The sequence below is a fragment of the Salvelinus fontinalis genome, chromosome 15, assembly GCF_029448725.1.
Source record: "Salvelinus fontinalis isolate EN_2023a chromosome 15, ASM2944872v1, whole genome shotgun sequence".
Classification (NCBI taxonomy): Eukaryota; Metazoa; Chordata; class Actinopteri; order Salmoniformes; family Salmonidae; genus Salvelinus; species Salvelinus fontinalis.
Window position 1 is genome coordinate 39,140,707 of NC_074679.1, and position 20,258 is coordinate 39,160,964.

The 20,258-nt window shown below is 45.8% G+C and overlaps 1 protein-coding gene across 3 annotated transcripts in view; it reads right to left on the reverse strand.

The window, feature by feature from the left end:
* Positions 1-20,258, reverse strand: part of LOC129811951 (metabotropic glutamate receptor 1-like) — a 34,436-nt gene that overhangs the window by 2,541 nt on the left and 11,637 nt on the right. For 2 of the 3 annotated variants that reach the window (XM_055863751.1, XM_055863754.1), the window contains exons 4-10: positions 18,866-19,101; positions 16,891-16,902; positions 14,585-14,831; positions 13,997-14,165; positions 13,443-13,569; positions 1,298-1,686; positions 495-1,027 (exon numbers count right to left, since the gene is read on the reverse strand). In XM_055863751.1, coding sequence (XP_055719726.1) covers positions 495-1,027; positions 1,298-1,686; positions 13,443-13,569; positions 13,997-14,165; positions 14,585-14,831; positions 16,891-16,902; positions 18,866-19,101 — 1,713 coding nt within the window. The remainder of the gene's footprint in view (positions 1-494; positions 1,028-1,297; positions 1,687-13,442; positions 13,570-13,996; positions 14,166-14,584; positions 14,832-16,890; positions 16,903-18,865; positions 19,102-20,258) is intronic. The other variant, XM_055863752.1, reaches the window with a different exon arrangement.

The window sequence follows — 20,258 nt, forward strand, 5'->3', positions numbered from 1 at the left end:
TACTATGCATCCTAATTCTGTGGTACAGTGTATCCTGATAGTGATCCTTCAGTACTCATGGGTATGCTGGTTTTAATTATATTCAGCAACAGATCAACGGTGGTTGTTAATTGAACATTGACCTGGATCTGGCATAGTATCCTGTAACACTCTCTCTGTGTCCCAAATGGCACCATATTCAATACATAGTGCACTATTTTTGGCCCAGGTCAAAAGTAGAGAACTAGCCTATATAGGTTGCCATTTGGTACGCAGACTCTGCCCTCTGAGCGTGAATTACTGTAAAGCAAAATCAGCATCCCAGTGGTACCTCAGGAGCAGGGCCCGTATTCACAAAGCGTCTCAGAGTAGGAGAGATGATCTAGGATCAGATCCCCCCTGTCCATCTTATCTTATTCATTATGCTCTAAAAGGCTAAACTGATTCTATATCAGCAGTCCTACTTTGAGACTCTTTGAATACAGGCCCAGGAATGACTCTTTCCATCAACTCACTTCTCAGAGTTCTTCTTCCGTTTGAACATGTCGAGCAGGCTGTTGCTCCGGCAAGCGATATTGCCGTCGCCGACGTGCATGCGCACTACATCTGAGGTGGTGAACGCGCTGCGCACATTCCGCTCCGGCTTGGCGAGGATGATATAGATCTTTGGCGAGAACATACAGCCCAATGCCACAGTAACACTCAGGCTCACTGAGAACGATGTGGTGATGATCTTATAGTTAGAGCCAAAGTAGATGGGCACAAACGCCAGCCAGATTATACATGTTGTATACATAGTGAAGGCGATGTACTTGGCTTCGTTGAAGTTAGCCGGAACGTTGCGCGTCTTGAAGGCGTAGTAGGTACAGCTCATGATGAGCAGGCCGTTGTAGCCCAGTGGCGCTACCATGCCCACCGTGCTTGTGTTGCAGATCAGGAAGACCTCCCTGATGCTGGGGTAGGACTTGACGGGCATAGGCGGCTCCAGGATGATCAGAGTAACCTCCAGGGTGAGCTGGACACTGACTAGGAGGCCGGCGATCACCAGCTGGTTATACAAAACAAGAAGAACACACAGGTTTTATATGCCGCTTTTTTTCAAGGACACAAAGACATACCAAAGACAAAACAATAGGTGCGTCTGAAATGGCATCCTATTCCTTATAGTGCACTACTTTTGACCAGAGCCCTATGCAGGCCCTGGTCAAAAGTATTGCACTATATAGGGAATTGGGTGCCATTCGGGAGGCATCCAATGTCCAAACCAAACAGATGAAAACAAGAACAAAGAGAAATCTAAATAAGTCTATATAATCACCTGGGCCCAGGCGCTCATAAACCGCGGCTTCCTGGTACAGATCTTCTTCTTGCTGCCAGCCAGGATGCGTGCGATGCGGTTGGTCTTGGTGACTAATGCTGAGTAGCACATGGTGGCTGAGAGGCCCACCAGGAGGCGCTGCAGGTAGCAGGAGGCCACGGTGGGCCGGGCGATCAGGGTGAAGGGGCAGATGTAGCCCAGGAAGATCCCGGCCAGGATGATGTAGCAGAGCTCGCGGCTGGAGGACTTGACCACAGGCGTGTCTCGGTACAGGACGAAGATGAAGGTGACAAAGGAGGTGACCAGGATGCCCAGGCAGGCAAACACCACCTGGACGATGGACTCTGGGTTCCCCCACTCCAGGTACCGCAAGGTGATGGGCTCGCAACCTGGGGAGAAGACACAGATAAAGAGAATAAGCGTGAGACCTTTCTCTGAAGATATTTCATTTGAAACAAAGCACAAAGGCTCTTACTGTATGCAATAGGCTAACTGATTGATGGATTGATTGATTGATTTAACCTAGGTCCCAGACAGTGTATGCCTGACTTGACACTTCTTAATTCCAAATTGACAAAACTACCCAAAATCACATAGGATGAAATAAACGTATAGTGGATAAAAATGTCATTCTGCACAGTTGAATATTATTAATTAAATATGGGTAGCCTATAGCATTTTTCTTTCTCCTAATCAACCATCTGAGAGCCTGTGTAATCGCTGCCTCCAGTTGGAAAACACACCAAGTATTAAAGTAGGTTTTCAGCTCAACTATAAATAAACCTCTTCTCTACTTAGGGAGGGCCAGTGCACAGTACAGCTAGCCATGGGGAGGGAGAGGCAAGCTGTAGTACAAAGCATAGCCATTGGAGGCGAGGGGGAATGACAGGACTGCAGCAGGAGTCAGTAAATCACTGCAGCTTAACACTGGTCCAAGCATCCAACATCACCACAGTATCCATCCACTGACCAATATTTCACTGACCAATTTTATATTAAAGGGATACTTCAGGGTTTTGGAAATGACGCCCTTTATCCTTTCCCCCAGAGTCAGATGAACTTGTGGATACCGGTTTTATGTCGCTGTGTCCAGTATGAAGGAAGTTAGAAGTAGTTTCGTAAGGCAACGCTAACTAGCGTTAGCACAATTACTGGAAGTCTATGGGTATCTACTAGCATGCTAGCAGATACCCGATTCCTGTAGACTTCCAGTCATTGCGCTAATGCTAGATAGGATTGGCTTGCGAAACTACCTCTAACTTCCTTCATACTGGACCCGGAGACATAAAAATGGTATCCATGAGTTCATCTGACTCTGGGGAATTAGATAAAGAGCCTCAATGCCAAAATCATGAAGTATCCCTTTAACGTCAAACAGCAAAAACGAAATAATCACACAAGGTCATTAAGTAGTTTGTGTTATGGTTGTTAAAATAATTGCTATCTAAACAAAATGTTCACTTTCACAAGGTTGATGACAATTATTTTTGGTTAGTATCGTTGTTTCATGTCCTTCTTAACTTCCGGGTAGGAGGGAGTAGTCGCATTCTGCTTCGCTCCACAGGTAGTATTACCATTTCATTTTCATTTTGATTTTCATTACAGTACAACGGTTTGATTTGTTTGATCTTAGCTAGCTACATAGCCGTCTTTGTATCAAACATAATTGTGTAGTTATTGAGGTTCGCTAGCCAGCTATTTTCGTCCTAACGTAACGTAACGTAGTCAACACTGCTAGCTAGCCAGCTAGCCACCGAATAGCAGCACTGTAGAAACGATTGCATTACAACGGAACGACTTGATTAGTGTAGTGTGTAGTGTTAGCTAGCTACACAGTTGTCTTTGCTATCTTTGATTTGTTTGATCTTAGCTAGCTACTTAGCTAGCTGCATAGCCGTCTTTGTATCAAAGATAATTGTGTAGTTATTGAGGTTCGCTAGCCAGCTATTTTCGTCCTAACGTAACGTAACGTAGTCAACCCTGCTAGCTAGCCAGCTAGCCACCGAATAGCAGCACTGTAGAAACGATTACATTACAACGGAACGACTTGATTAGTGTAGTGTTAGCTAGCTACATAGTTGTCTTTGCTATCTTTGTATCTAAGATAATTGTGTAGTTTTGAGTAATTATCGGTTAGCTAGCCAGCTATTTTCGTCCGCCGCGCTGCCGTTCTCCTACCTAGTCAACACTGCTAGCTAACACTGCTAGCTAGCCAACTTCTACCGAATAGCAGCACTGTAGAAACTTACATTACAACGGAACGACTTGATTAGCGTAGTGTTAGCTAGCTACATAGTTGTCTTTGCTGTCCTTGTATCCAAGATAATTGTGTAGTTTAGAGAAATTTAGAGAAATTGTCGAGGTTACCTAGCCAGCTACACTTTCAACAACGCAGCCACTGCTAGCCAGCCTACTTCACCAGCCAGCAGTACTATATCATTTTAGTCAATAAGATTTTTTAATTTATTTTTTGCAACGTAAGCTTAACTTTCTGAACATTCGAGACGTGTAGTCCACTTGTCATTCTAATCTCCTTTGCATTAGCGTAGCCTCTTCTGTAGCCTGTCAACTATGTGTCTGTCTATCCCTGTTCTCTCCTCTCTGCACAGACCATACAAACGCTTCACACCGCGTGGCCGCGGCCACCCTAACCTGGTGGTCCCAGCCCGCACGACCCACGTGGAGTTCCAGGTCTCCGGTAGCCTCTGGAACTGCGAATCTGCGGCCAACAAGGCAGAGCTCATCTCAGCCTATGCTTCCCTCCAGTCCCTCGACTTCTTGGCACTGACGGAAACATGGCTCACCACAGATAACACTGCTACTCCTACTGCTCTCTCTTCGTCTGCCCACGTGTTCTCGCACACCCCGAGAGCTTCTGGTCAGCGGGGTGGTGGCACCGGGATCCTCATCTCTCCCAAGTGGTCATTCTCTCTTTCTCCCCTTACCCATCTGTCTATCGCCTCCTTTGAATTCCATGCTGTCACAGTTACCAGCCCTTTCAAGCTTAACATCCTTATCATTTATCGCCCTCCAGGTTCCCTCGGAGAGTTCATCAATGAGCTTGATGCCTTGATAAGCTCCTTTCCTGAGGACAGCTCACCTCTCACAGTTCTGGGTGACTTTAACCTCCCCACGTCTACCTTTGACTCATTCCTCTCTGCCTCCTTCTTTCCACTCCTCTCCTCTTTTGACCTCACCCTCTCACCTTCCCCCCCTACTCACAAGGCAGGCAATACGCTTGACCTCATCTTTACTAGATGCTGTTCTTCCACTAACCTCATTGCAACTCCCCTCCAAGTCTCCGACCACTACCTTGTATCCTTTTCCCTCTCGCTCTCATCCAACACTTCCCACACTGCCCCTACTCGGATGGTATCGCGCCGTCCCAACCTTCGCTCTCTCTCCCCCGCTACTCTCTCCTCTTCCATCCTATCATCTCTTCCCTCTGCTCAAACCTTCTCCAACCTATCTCCTGATTCTGCCTCCTCAACCCTCCTCTCCTCCCTTTCTGCATCCTTTGACTCTCTATGTCCCCTATCCTCCAGGCCGGCTCGGTCCTCCCCTCCCGCTCCGTGGCTCGACGACTCATTGCGAGCTCACAGAACAGGGCTCCGGGCAGCCGAGCGGAAATGGAGGAAAACTCGCCTCCCTGCGGACCTGGCATCCTTTCACTCCCTCCTCTCTACATTTTCCTCTTCTCTCTCTGCTGCTAAAGCCACTTTCTACCACTTTAAATTCCAAGCATCTGCCTCTAACCCTAGGAAGCTCTTTGCCACCTTCTCCTCCCTCCTGAATCCTCCCCCCCCCCCTCCTCCCTCTCTGCAGACGACTTCGTCAACCATTTCGAAAAGAAGTTCGACGACATCCGATCCTCGTTTGCTAAGTCAAACGACACCGCTGGTTCTGCTCACACTGCCCTACCCTGTGCTCTGACCTCTTTCTCCCCTCTCTCTCCAGATGAAATCTCGCGTCTTGTGACGGCCGGCCGCCCAACAACCTGCCCGCTTGACCCTATCCCCTCCTCTCTTCTTCAGACCATTTCCGGAGACCTTCTCCCTTACCTCACCTCCCTCATCAACTCATCCTTGACCGCTGGCTACGTCCCTTCCGTCTTCAAGAGAGCGAGAGTTGCACCCCTTCTGAAAAAACCTACACTCGATCCCGCCGATGTCAACAACTACAGACCAGTATCCCTTCTTTCTTTTCTCTCCAAAACTCTTGAACGTGCCGTCCTTGGCCAGCTCTCCTGCTATCTCTCTCAGAATGACCTTCTTGATCCAAATCAGTCAGGTTTCAAGACTAGTCACTCAACTGAGACTGCTCTTCTCTGTATCACGGAGGCGCTCCGCACTGCTAAAGCTAACTCTCTCTCCTCTGCTCTCATCCTTCTAGACCTATCGGCTGCCTTCGATACTGTGAACCATCAGATCCTCCTCTCCACCCTCTCCGAGTTGGGCATCTCTGGCGCGGCCCATGCTTGGATTGCGTCCTACCTGACAGGTCGCTCCTACCAGGTGGCGTGGCGAGAATCTGTCTCCTCACCACGCGCTCTCACCACTGGTGTCCCCCAGGGCTCTGTTCTAGGCCCTCTCCTATTCTCGCTATACACCAAGTCACTTGGCTCTGTCATAACCTCACATGGTCTCTCCTATCATTGCTATGCAGACGACACACAATTCATCTTCTCCTTTCCCCCTTCTGATGACCAGGTGGCGAATCGCATCTCTGTATGTCTGGCAGACATATCAGTGTGGATGACGGATCACCACCTCAAGCTGAACCTCGGCAAGACGGAGCTGCTCTTCCTCCCGGGGAAGGACTGCCCGTTCCATGATCTCGCCATCACGGTTGACAACTCCATTGTGTCCTCCTCCCAGAGCGCTAAGAACCTTGGCGTGATCCTGGACAACACCCTGTCGTTCTCAACTAACATCAAGGCGGTGGCCCGTTCCTGTAGGTTCATGCTCTACAACATCCGCAGAGTACGACCCTGCCTCACACAGGAAGCGGCGCAGGTCCTAATCCAGGCACTTGTCATCTCCCGTCTGGATTACTGCAACTCGCTGTTGGCTGGGCTCCCTGCCTGTGCCATTAAACCCCTACAACTCATCCAGAACGCCGCAGCCCGTCTGGTGTTCAACCTTCCCAAGTTCTCTCACGTCACCCCGCTCCTCCGCTCTCTCCACTGGCTTCCAGTTGAAGCTCGCATCCGCTACAAGACCATGGTGCTTGCCTACGGAGCTGTGAGGGGAACGGCACCTCAGTACCTTCAGGCTCTGATCAGGCCCTACACCCAAACAAGGGCACTGCGTTCATCCACCTCTGGCCTGCTCGCCTCCCTACCACTGAGGAAGTACAGGTCCCGCTCAGCCCAGTCAAAACTGTTCGCTGCTCTGGCACCCCAATGGTGGAACAAACTCCCTCACGACGCCAGGACAGCGGAGTCAATCACCACCTTCCGGAGACACCTGAAACCCCACCTCTTTAAGGAATACCTCGGATAGGATAAAGCAATCCTTCTGACCCCCCCCCCCTTTAAAAGATTTTGATGCACTATTGTAAAGTGGCTGTTCCACTGGATGTCATAAGGTGAATGCACCAATTTGTACGTCGCTCTGGATAAGAGCGTCTGCTAAATGACTTAAATGTAAATGTAAATGTAATGCCTCTGACGTTAAAGGTAGACATTTAAATTAATTTAAAGGAGAGCATCTTATCTTTGAAGAGCTTGAAAGCCATAAGCAGTAGCAATAAGAAAGGTAGGGCTGTCTGATGCATGTTGAATATGATTAATGGTTCTCTGGGTGCACTTTTGAAAATAGGAAAGCGGTATAGGCCAGATGGGTGAAATAGTGCTGTTACCAACAACCATGGATGAATAAACTCTGCTGAGCACAAATTAAGTGTTGTGCTGAGAAGGCTTTGAGGAACTGAACTTCAAAATCAGACTGTAATACCCCTGTGGGAATAGTGCCTCCCCTGTGAATAAGATATCTGCTCTGAGCTCTTATTAAAGGGATATTTAAAGGGATACTTCAGGATTTGGGCGATTTCTCCAGAGTGAGATGAATTCGTGGATAGCATTTTTATGTCTCTGCGTGTAACGGTAGTCCTCCTCCTCTTCAACCGAAAAGGAGGAGTAGTGATGGAACCAAGATGCAGCGGATTGTGAAGACATGATTTTAATAAACAAGACGGAAAAAACACGAAACGAAATACACTTGACTAATTAACAAAATAACAAAACGGAGTAGACAAACCTGGACATACGAACTTACAATAAAACACGAGAACGCACGAACAGGGAAAATAGCCTACACATAAATGACGATGAACAAACAAACCGAACAGTCCCGTATGGTGCGACAAACACTGACACAGGAGACAACCACCCACAACGAACACTGTGAAACAACCTACCTAAATATGACTCTTAATTAGAGGAACATCAAACACCTGCCTCTAATTAAGAGCCATACCAGGCAACCCATAAACCAACATAGAAACAGAAAACATAGAATGCCCACCCAAACTCACGTCCTGACCAACTAACACATACAACAAACTAACAGAAATAGGTCAGGAACGTGACATAACCCCCCCCCCATAAGGTGCGAACTCCGGGCGCACCAGCACAAAGTCTAGGGGAGGGTCTGGGTGGGCATCTGACCACGGTGGTGGCTCAGGCTCCGGGCGAGGTCCCCACCCCACCATAGTCAATCCCAGCTTCCATTTCCCCCTATGAATGACCACCCTCATCTTACCCCACTAAATCCTTTTGGTAACCTCGACACCAGGGGCAGCACCGGGACAGAGGGATAGCTCAGAACAGAGGGATAGCTCAGGACAGAGGGATAGATCAGGATAGAGAGGTAGCTCAGGATAGAGGGGAAACTCCGGACTGAAAGGCAGCTCCGGACAGAGAGACAGCTCTGGACTGAGGGGCAGTTCTGAATAAATAGCCGCTCTGGGCTGAGGGACAGCTCATGACTGGCTGACGGCTCTGGTAGATCCTGTCTGGTTGGCGGCTCTGGCAGATCCTGTCTGGTTGGCGGCTCTGGCAGATCCTGACTGACTATCGGCTCTGACGGCTCGGGACAGATGGGTGGCTCTAATGGCTCGGGACAGACGGATGGCTCAGACGGCGCTGGGGAGACGGATGGCTCAGACGGCGCTGGGGAGACGGATGGCTCAGATGGCGCTGCGGAGACGGATGGCTCAGACTGCTCCTGTCTGGCGGAAGGCTCTGGCTGCTCCTGTCTGGCGGAAGGCTCTGTAGGCTCATGGCAGACGGGCAGCTTTGCAGGCTCATGGCAGACAGGCAGTTCATGCGCCGTTGGGCAGACGGCAGACTCTGGCCGGCTGAGACGCACTGTAGGCTTGGTGCGTGGTGCCGGAACTGGAGGCACCTGACTGGGGACACGCACTTCAAGCCTAGTGCGGGGAGCAGGGACAGGGCACACTGACCTCTCGAAGCGCACTATAGGCCTGGTGCGTGGTACCGGACTGAGGGCACGCACCTCAGGACGAGTGCGGGGAGAAACAACAGTGTGCACAGGACTTAGGAGACGCACAGGTGGCTTAGTGCGCGGTGCCGGAACTGGAGGCACTGGGCTGGAGACACGCACCATAGGGAGAGTGCGTGGAGGAGGAACAGGGCTCTGAAAACGCACTGAAAGCCTGGTGCGTAGTGTAGGCACTGGTGGTACTGGGCTGGGGCGGGGAGGTAGTGCCGGAAATACCGGACCGTGCAGGTGTACTGGCTCCCTTGAACACTGAGCCTGCCCAACCTTACCTGGTTGAATGCTCCCCCGGGGAGGTGGAATAACCCGCACCGGGCTATGTAGGCGAACCGGGGACACCATGCGTAAGGCTGGTGCCATGTAAGCCGGCCCGAGGAGACGCACTGGAGACCAGACGCGTTGAGCCGGCCTCATGACACCTGGCTCAATGCCCAATCTAGCCCTACCAGTGCGGGTAGGTGGAATAACCCGCACCGGGCTATGCCTACGTACAGGAGACATCATGCGCTCTACTGCGTAACATGATGTCTGCCCGTACTCCCGCTCTCCACGGTAAGCCTGGGAAGTGGGCGCAGGTCTCCTACCTGCCCTCGGCCCACTACCTCTTACCCCCCCCCCCAAGAAATTTTTGGGGTCTCCTCTTGGGCTTCCAGCCACGTCTCCTTGCTGCCTCCTCATACCACCGCTCTTGGGCTCTCGCTGCCTCCATCTCCTCACGAGCGCGGCGATATTCCCCAATGTGAGCCCAGTGTCCTTTACCCTCCAATACTTCCTCCCAAGTCCATGATTCCTGTGTAGCAGGCCACTGCTCGAATTCACGCCGCTTGGTTCTGGATCGGTGGGTGGTTCTGTAACGGTTGTCCTCCTCCTCTTCAACCGAAAAGGAGGAGTAGTGATGGAACCAAGATGCAGCAGATTGTGAAGACATGATTTTAATAAACAAGACGGAAAAAACACGAAACGAAATACACTTGACTAATTAACAAAATAACAAAACGGAGTAGACAAACCTGGACATACGAACTTACAATAAAACACGAGAACGCACGAACAGGGAAAATAGCCTACACATAAATGACGATGAACAAACAAACCGAACAGTCCCGTATGGTGCGACAAACACTGACACAGGAGACAACCACCCACAACGAACACTGTGAAACAACCTACCTAAATATGACTCTTAATTAGAGGAACGCCAAACACCTGCCTCTAATTAAGAGCCATACCAGGCAACCCATAAACCAACATAGAAACAGAAAACATAGAATGCCCACCCAAACTCACGTCCTGACCAACTAACACATACAACAAACTAACAGAAATAGGTCAGGAACGTGACACTGCGTGCAGTTTGAAGGAAATTGCTATCTAGTGCTAACGCAATTTCCAGCTAGCGTTAGCACAATGACCAGATACCCATGGACTTCCAGTCAGATGCCCAAAGACTTCCAGTCATTGCGCTAATGCTAGTTAGCAATTGCGCTAGCGCTAGTTAGCAACTTCCTTCAAACTGCACGCAGAGATATAAAAATTTTATCCACAAGTTCATCTGATTCTGGGAAAGCAGATAGAGGGACATATTGCCAAAATCCCAAAGTATCCCCCTGAACAGAAAGGTTGAGTGCATCACATGAGCAAGGAAGTAAATATTGACTTTAAATTGACAATATACTTTGGGCCTACTGTAATGTCATGTAATAATACACATGTATTAGTATAAGATAACATATGGCTAAAAATCCTCTGATGTATTGTAACCAGGTGTACAGTGCATTCGGAAATTATTCACACCCCTTTACTTTTTCCACATTTTGTTACGTTACAGCCTTATTCTAAAATGGATTAAACAGTGCCTTAGACCACTGCACCACTCGGGAGGCTCTTCTCATTCTTCTCTGCAGATCCTCTCAAGCTCTGTCAGGTTGGATGGGGAGTGTCGCTGCACAGCTTTTTTCAGGTCTGTCCAGAGATGTTCGATCGGGTTCAAGTCCGTGCTCTGGCTGGGCCACTCAAGGACATTCAGAGACTTGTCCCGAAGCCATTCCTGCATTGTCTTGTCTGTGTGCTTAGAGTCGTTGTCTTGTTGGAAGGTGAACCTTCACCCCAGTCTGAGGTCCTGAGGACTTTGGAGCAGATTTTCATCAAGGATCTCTCGGTACTATGCTCAGTTCATCTTTCCCTCGATCCTGACTAGTCTCCCAGTCCCTGCCGCTGAAAAACATCCCCACAGCATGATGCTGCCACCACCCTGCTTCACCGTAGGGATGGTGCCAGGTTTCCTCCAGACATGATGCTTGGCATTCAGGCCAAAGATTTAATTCTTGGTTTCATCAGACCAGAGAATCTTGTTTCTCATGGTCTGAGAGTCCTTTAGGTGCCTTTTGGCAAACTCCAATTGGACTGTCATTTTACTGAGGAGTGGCTTCCGTCTGGCCACTCCAACATAACGGCCTGATTGGTGGAGTGCTCCAGAGATTGTGTCACACTCTGATCTGTTTCACCTGTCTTGTGATTGTCTCCACCCCCTCCACGTGTCACTTATTATCCCTGGTGTACAGTCGTGGCCAAAAGTTTTGAGAATGACACAAATATTAATTTTCACAAAGTCTGTTGCCTCAGTTTGTACGATGGCAATTTCCATATACTCCAGAATGTTATGAAGAGTGATCGGAGGCAGGGTAGCCTAGTGGTTAGAGCGTTGTAAGTTCAAATCCCTGAGCTGACAAGGTACAAATCTGTCGTTCTGCCCCTGAACAGGCAGTTAACCCCACTGTTCCTAGGCTGTCATTGAAAATAAGAATTTGTTCTTAACTGACTTGCCTAGTTAAATAAATAAAAATTCATTGCAAAGTCCCTCTTTGCCATGCAAATGAACTGAATCCCCCAAAATCATTTCCACTGCTTTTCAGCCCTGCCACAAAATAACCAGCTGACATCATATCAGTGATTCTCTCGTTAACACAGGTGTGAGTGTTGACGAGGACAACGCTGGAGATCACTCTGTCATGCTGATTGAGTTCGAATAACAGACTGGAAGCTTCAAAAGGAGGGTGGTGCTTGGAATCATTGATATTCCTCTGTCAAACATGGTTACCTGCAAAGAAACACGTGCCGTCATCATTGTTTAGCACAAAAAGGGTTGCTGCCAGTGAGATTGCACCTAAATCAACCATTTATCGGATCTTCAAGGAGAGGGGTTCAATTGTTGTGAAGAAGGCTTCAGGGCACCCAAGAAAGTCCAGCAAGCGCCAGGACCGTCTCCTAAAGTTGATTCAGCTGCGGGATTGGGGCACCACCAGCTTGCGCAGGCAGGTGTGAGTGCATCTACACGCACAGTGAGGCGAAGACTTTTGGAGGATGGCCTGGTGTCAAGAAGGGCAGCAAAGAAGCCACTTCTCTTCCATCAACTTAATGTAATTGTCAATAAAAGTCTTTGACACTTATGAAATGATTGTAATTATACTTCAGTATTCCATAGTAACATCTGACAAAAATATCTAAAGACACTGAAGCAGCAAACTTTGTGAAAATTAATATTTGTGTCATTTTCAAAACTTTTGGCCACGACTGTATATATCCCTGTGTTTCCTGTCTCTCTGTGCCAGTTCATCTTGCATGTTTTTCAAGTCAACCAGCGGTTTTCCCGTATTCCTGTTTCTATTCTCTTTTGCTAGTCCTCCCGGTTTTTGACCCTTGCCTGTTTTCTGGATTCCGTACCCGCCTGCCTGACCATTCTGCCTGCCCTGACCTCAAGCCTGCCTGCCACTCTGTACCTCCTGGACTCTGAACTGGTTTTGACCTTTTGCCTGTCCATTCTCTTGCCTACCCCTTTTGGATTGTTTAATAAATATCAAGACTCAACCATCTGCCTCCTGTGTCTGCATCTGGGTCTCGCCTTGTGCTCTTATAGATGGTTGTCCTTCTGGAAGGTTCTCCCATCGCCATAGAGGAACTCTGGAGCTCTGTCAGTGACCATCGGGTTCTTGGTCACCTCCCTGACCAAGGCCCTTCTCCCCTGATTGCTCAGTTTGGCCGGGAGGCCACCTCTAAGAAGAGTCTTGGTGGTTCCAAACTTAATCCATTTAAGAATTATGGATGCCACTGTGTTCTTGGGGACCTTTAATGCTGCAGAAATGTTTTGCTACCCTTTCCCAGATGTGTGCCTCGACATAATCCTGTCTCGGAGCTCTACGGACAATTCCTTCAACCTCATGGCTTGGTTTTTGCTCTGACTTGCACTATCAACTGTGGGACCTTATATAGAGAGGTGTGTGCCTTTCCAAATCATGTCCAATGAATTGAATTTACCACAGGTGGACTCCAATCAAGTTGTAGAAACATCTCAAGGATGATCAATGGAAACAATATGCACCTGAGCTGTAACATACAAAATGTGGAAAAAGTAAAGGGGTCTGAATACTTTCCAGAATGCACTCTATTTTATCCTTCATTAGCTTTGTGTATATGTTGATGTAGGCACCTCTACAAAGACACAAAAAAGCTAAAAGCAAACGCCATACACTCCTAAATAACCCAACAACTCGATGGTACTGTTTTGGACCCATTTATGCACAATTCTGTAGATATGAAAGAGGGAAGGGAAGGGCAGGGTACTATACCTTCCAGTTCAGGGTCCGGCCACCAGCCCAGGTCGCAAGCCTTACAAGTGAACTCATCCTGAACAATCTCGTTGTCTTTACAGGCTGTACAGATCCAGCAACAGCTCACCTCTCCCTTCCTGATCACCTGTTTCGATCAAACACATAGACAGGATGAGATTACACTGTTGGAGTCTCTCAACTCACTCAATTTACCCATACAGCCGGTCACAGTTCTCTCCCTAGTCCCTACTTAAGGCCCTTGGCCTTAACCCTTAATTTGCAGATATGCAGCATCTGAATAAGTATAATCAGGGTAGTGGTGGGGTGTCCACCATATTGCTTACACCTTACAGATCTGCAAAATGGAAGGTTTTGCAGATTGCTACGGTGTAAATTGGACTAACACGAGTTATGGAAAGGGAAGGAGGAAGAGATTGCTTTCGCAATGGCATGCAGATTTGTTTTAATGAGAAAATCAAGCACCAGTGGACGTCCTAGTGTTAATGAAAGTCAATGGATAAATAAATAATATCGTTCAGTAGCATCAGACCAGCTGGACTGTTGACACCTACCTTGATCTCTCCCTTGGAGCAGGGCTCGCTGCAGACGGAGAGGACCATGTCACTGTGGTTCATCTGCATCATGTAGTCATCAATGCTGAGCTGACCCTCGTGCCAAGAACCCACATTGATGTAGTCGAACGCACCAGGCTCCACATACTGTAGGTTCATGATTTCATACCTAAGAGTGGAGGGAAAGTTGCTCTGAAACTTGTATCTGATTCAAGTGTATGGAGACTTGTTTTCATAGTGAAAGAGAAAGCAACAGATTATATTATATTCATCCATGGGCAGGGGACTTTGGTATTCATAGATATTGATATTTGTTATGTTTCAGGAGGATTGGTTATCTTCTGGGCACGTCTTCCTAATCATTTGGGAACAGTATTGTCACTGTCAGGGGATTTTTGTTGAGTACTAAGAGTAGATGCTGTACTTGTCGGATTCACACCGCAGTCATCTCGCTCAGGAAACCATCATCTTAACCCTTAGTTTAAGAGGAAATTCCCTCTTGGGCTGAGGGTGATACTGGTTTTATGTCTGGTGGCAGGGCTATCTCATCATGAGACCCTGACTCTACATCGCCTGGGCTACACCTACCTGCCAGGTGTGTCCCCATTCTCATCAAACCACACATCTTCTCCAGACACCCCAGTGAAGGAGGTCCTCATGAGGAACTCTAGCAGCTGGCTTCCATCGATGGGGTCCATGGCTTCACATAGTCCCACATGGCCGGGGCAGAGGTGGCTGTGCATGTCATGGAGACCCTGAGCCATGGCGTAGATAGCATTGATGACGAATCCCATTTTACTGTCCTGGACATAGTTGTCCTCTAGACTTTCGTAACCTGCCGAATACAGTTAAAACATGAAAGGAAGATTAGGGATGCATTGTTTCCTCAAAGTAATATATATATTTTTGAAGTACTTCATGTTTCAGTTCTGTAACCATTATACAAGGATTATACAATGTTATGCAATACAAAGTGAAATAGATAGTCATAGCTGAATATGAAATAAACAATTTTTCTATTGTCAAACATCTTTTGCAGCGTACTATAGACTGAAATATTACAAAGGAATGATAGGGTGTCCAAAGACACCTGCTTATTGTTCTTCTTGGGTTTTGTGCATCAGAAGGACACACTGTGCTGTTCTGCTCTGTGTCTGGGAGCATCAAAGGGCAGGCATCATTATGTTATGGCCTCAAAGAAATGCTCGTTACCATGGAGCCACCAACCATTTTGTATTCGCAACTCGCAATTCAATTATGTAAAAATAATGTGGTAATAGTATCATTAATTGACAGAGGAAGAAAACCTATTATTCTAATTTATTCCTTCCTCCCTCGATCCAGTTGCGTCCCTGTTTGCCAGAAATACAGGTCTTGTGATTAAACCGGTTCGACACATTGTGCAGTATGTTAAAAAAAGATAGAGACAGTAGAGTAACACTTTGATGATTTGCCTACAATTTGAAGAGAACAATATAGAACTAGGTCCAGGGACACCCTATCGATTAACAAGCGTGAAGCAAGCTAGAAGCAATATAAGTAGCACATACTGTAGCTGATCTCGGTCTTATACTAATCACAATATTAAAGGGCAACAATGCCACTTTTCAACCTGATATTCATCATCTCTAGCACCAAACCAGTGTCTACATAATATGTGAAAACAGCGAGCTTCTAGGATCTGTGGTTAAAAAGATAAGAAGAAAGGCTCCTGAAAAATGTGGATCTGTGACATCACACGGTAGGATTAAAAGTAAGCAAAAGTGTGATTTTCAAAAGCTGCAGCAAGTTTCTAGCCAGAGGGAGGGTGTGTTCTTGCTCCCCACGTCACCGTGAATCTCATAGTTTGTTTTAACTTTTGCTTATGTCACCGTGTAGAACGTTTTAACGTTCTGTTTTTTTTCCGACAAAATGTAGAAATGCGCAGTTTTCACATATGTAGACACTGGTTTGGTGCTGGAGATAATGAATATGAGGTTGAAAAGTGGTGGAGTTGCCCTTTAATAATAGTATCCGGTACAGAAAGAATCAACAATTTGATTCGTATCAATTTGTGAATCAAACGGTTCGGGCACAATGATTGCTCAGTTTTCAGATGTGTTTGTTTGTAGCCAGGCTTGTTTTTTAATGTTTTATGTATCAACTTACTGAATGTAACAAGTACAAACAAACACACCAACAATCGATTGGATAGGGTTGTGGATAGGGGTATGAAGAGTGAGAGTTATACACTGAGTGTACAAAACATTAAGAACACCTTCCTAATATTGAGTTGCACCTGCTTTTGCCCTCAGAGCAGCCTCAATTCGTCGGGGCATGGACTCTACAAGGTGTTGAAAGCGTTCCACAGGGATGCTGGCCCATGTTGACTCCAATGCTTCCCACAGCTCCATCAAGTTGGCTGGATGTCCTTTGGGTGGTGTCCATTCTAACCTCATGGTGTCTTAACGTATTGGGCCAAGGTCCATATAGGAACATGCAGCTTGAGGTTCTACAAGGCAGACCAGCCAGTTCGCATCTCATCTAATGCTTTCAAATGTTATTGGGCTTATGTTTTATACAGGCAATCTCAAAACCAGGAGGATGTGAGAATACACAGCGTGTGAGGGAAACCAGTTGTTGTGCTCTCACTGCAATGCATAAAATCCCCCCAATAGCTTTTATATAGTAGGGGTCAACAGATATACATTGATAGCGTTGAATTTCAGGGTTGATATGCCTCTGGTTTGGTATCTATGCAGCTTAGGAAAAACCATCTTAACCATAAAGGTTAATGACTTCCCGTCAAACAAATCACAGAGTTTTCTATTGATGATACACTATATCAGTCGACCTCTATGTATATTGCCAGAGTGATGTGCTTTAAGAGTTCATTCGGAAAAATACACACTCACCATTTTGGAGCTCTATACAAAGAAACGACAGAACAGCAGACTATGACTATCTCTGATTATCACAAATTATCAATATCCTTGTTATAAATAGTGCAGAGCGTAAGAGAAACTTAGTGCTTGATTTATTAATGAGGAGGTGGATATACATAAAAAAATATAAAACTAGTCTTTGAAAAGGAGATGTAAAAGAGAAACGTAAATTCATGCTAAATATTTAAAAAAATATTTATATATACTGTATACTGTTGCATGCATTGTTTTATATTTACCTTTCACTTGAATCAAAATATATTTTTTGAAAACATCAGTAATTTCTATAGAATTCATCACTAGATTTGCTAAACAATGGTAACCAACTTGTAAGTTAAGTTTGAAAATGCACAGTACCAGTCAAAAGTTTGGACACACCTACTCATTCAAGGGTTTTTCTTTTTTTATACTGTTTTCTACATTGTAGAATAATACTGAAGACATCAAAACTATGAAATAACACATATGAAATCATATAGTAACCAAAAAAGTGTCCCGTCCACAGGACGGTTGAGCTAACGTAGGCTAATGCGATTAGCATGAGAATTTCCCAGGACATAGACATATCTGATATTGTCAGAAAGCTTAAATTCTTGTTAATCTAACTTCACTGTCCAACTTACAGTAGCTATTGCAGTGAAAGAATACCATGCTATTGTTTGAGGAGAATGCACAATTTTGAACATGAAAAGTTATTAATAAACAAATTAGGCACATTTGGGCAGTCTTGATACAACATTTTGAACAGAAATGCAATGGTTCATTGGATCAGTCTAAACCTTATCACATACACTGCTGCCATCTAGTGGCCAAAATCTAAATTGAACCTGGGCTGGAATAATACAGTATGGCCTTTCTCTTGCATTTCAAAGATGATGGACAAAAAAAATACAAAAGAACGGTTGTTTTTTTCTTTGTATTATCTTTTACCAGATCTATTGTGTTATATTTTCCTACATTCCTTTCACATTTCCACAAACTTCAAAGTGTTTACTTTCAAATGGTACCAAGAATATGCATATCCTTGATTCAGGGCCTGAGCTACAGGCAGTTAGATTTGGGTATGTCATTTTAGGCGGAAATTGAAAAAAAGGGGTGGATCCTTAAGAGGCTTTAGCAAGGCACACCTGTTAATTGAAATGCAGTCCAGTTGACTACCTCATGAAGCTGGTTGAGAGAATGCCAAGCGTGTACAAAGCTGTCATATAGGCAAAGGGTGGCTACTTTTAAGAATCTCAAATATAAAATACATTTTGGGGCTCCCGAGTGGCGCAGCGGTCTAAGGCACTGCATCTCAGTGTAAGAGGTGTCACTACAGACCCTGGTTCGATCCCAGGCTGTATCACAACACATTTGAATAACACTTTTTTGGTTACGACATGATTCCATATGTGTTATTTCATAGTTTTGATCTTTTCACTATTATTCTACAATGTAGAAAATAGTACAAATAAAGACAACCTTGAATGAGTAGGTGTGTCCAAACTTTTGACTGGTACTGCATATAGTTCAAAAGGAATAGAAAAGTGCAAGGTGGGGAAAAAAACGTTTTGAAGACATGCTTTTTGAGCATTGTTTCAAGTGATCAATATAGCTTTAGCTAACCAATTCATCTGATTATTCACTTTTTTTTTTTTGATCCAATGTGCCTTTTAAATTCAATTTACCTAGATCATCTTTGGTTGGCCAGGAGAATGTTTTAGAAATAAAATAAAACAAAAACAAAACATTATTGTATGGCTAGATGCACAGAAACTATTTGCTCCAGTTTCATGAAACTTCTAGCCATTTGAGACAAACATACCATGTAAACATCTAAAAATCGAATGTAATTATAGTTGAGACACCATAAACTATACCATATGCTAGTTTACATTGTATGTCAGCAACCCTTCTGAAGAAACCATTATCATTCTCTATCATATCTTTTTCTCCCCATATCTACCTGAGCAGTTTTTCCTGTAGTTCATGTTCTCCAGTGGGTGCCCTGGGATGCGGCACTGGAACCTGTGCTGCCAGAACTCAGGGAACCATGGGTTCCTGGTGTTGGTGTTGAGGCGGAGCTTCAGGAAATAGTCATCGAAGGACGTGACCTCCTCCGAATGCAGCTTCACAGTGATACCGCCCACAGCCTCCTGTTCATAACCCTCAACCACCTCATCTCTGTCTGCCCAGCCATCACTGTGGGGAGAGACACAGTAACATTAATGTTAGGACTATTCCTTACCACCCCAAAACGGGTGGTGTTTCAGAGCATTTCAATGGTCCCCTGAAACAGATGTTGAGAAAGTTTTTAGGTGACTCTGGTAGGGACTGGGACAAAATGGTTACATGTTCTTTTGTTTGCCTACATCATATAGATGCCAGACAAGTTGGACAGCCTGAGGGAGGAGATGGCAAGACAGCGTCTTCAAGAGTCACAACAAAAGCATAAAGTGTGGCGCGACAAAAAATGCAAGAGAAAGTGAAATGAAGTCCGAGCAGAAGGTGTTACTACTTCTACCTTCTGATTCAAGTAAACTGCTTGCCAAGTGGCAGGGGCCGTGAACAATGGTCAGGAAGACAGAGTCCATGTAACCTGTGAGATTCTCTTTCCAGGAAAGCTTCTTCTCAACCAGAGAATATCGGAAATAAAGTTGATGAATATATTCTCTGTGTTGCGTGTACTCATTTCCTAGCTTAAGGAGGAGTGATGTGCGTGTGCTCCATGATACATGAACATCACAGCAACCTCATCATGGCCTCCTGCTCATAACCCTCCACCACCCTATCTCTGTTTGCCCAGACATCACTATAGGGGACAGAACATTTAATCAGTAACACAATACATAGAAATACGCACTTTGCCACTTGCCAGGAGAGTATGCTAATCATATTATATTTTTGTGTAGCACACAAAATTATACAATTGACTAATGAATGCCCTCCTCCCTCCTCCAGCATGGCAACATCACCAATATCAAGCCATCTGTTTCACAGCACTACACACACACTACGCTCCAAGAACCTGCTGCTCTGACGTCAGCACATTGAAGTCATCATTCAAAGCATGGTATGAACAACAAAAACACTCAACGAGGCCATACCACCTCCATGTGGGATACTGGGTATAATTGTTGCATTGTCTAACCTTTACATAGAAGGAACCCTGTAGCTTATATACCCAAATCAAAGACAATGGCAAATGTAATGTCAGCGTTGAACAAAAAAGACCTCTGCTATTTAGAGAAGGCCTCTTGTTTCTTACAGGAATCACATACACATATATTGGGTTGCAAAACATGTGTGCTCTTGTCACGTTCCTGACCTGTTTTCTGTTGTTTTTGAACTTTGTTTAG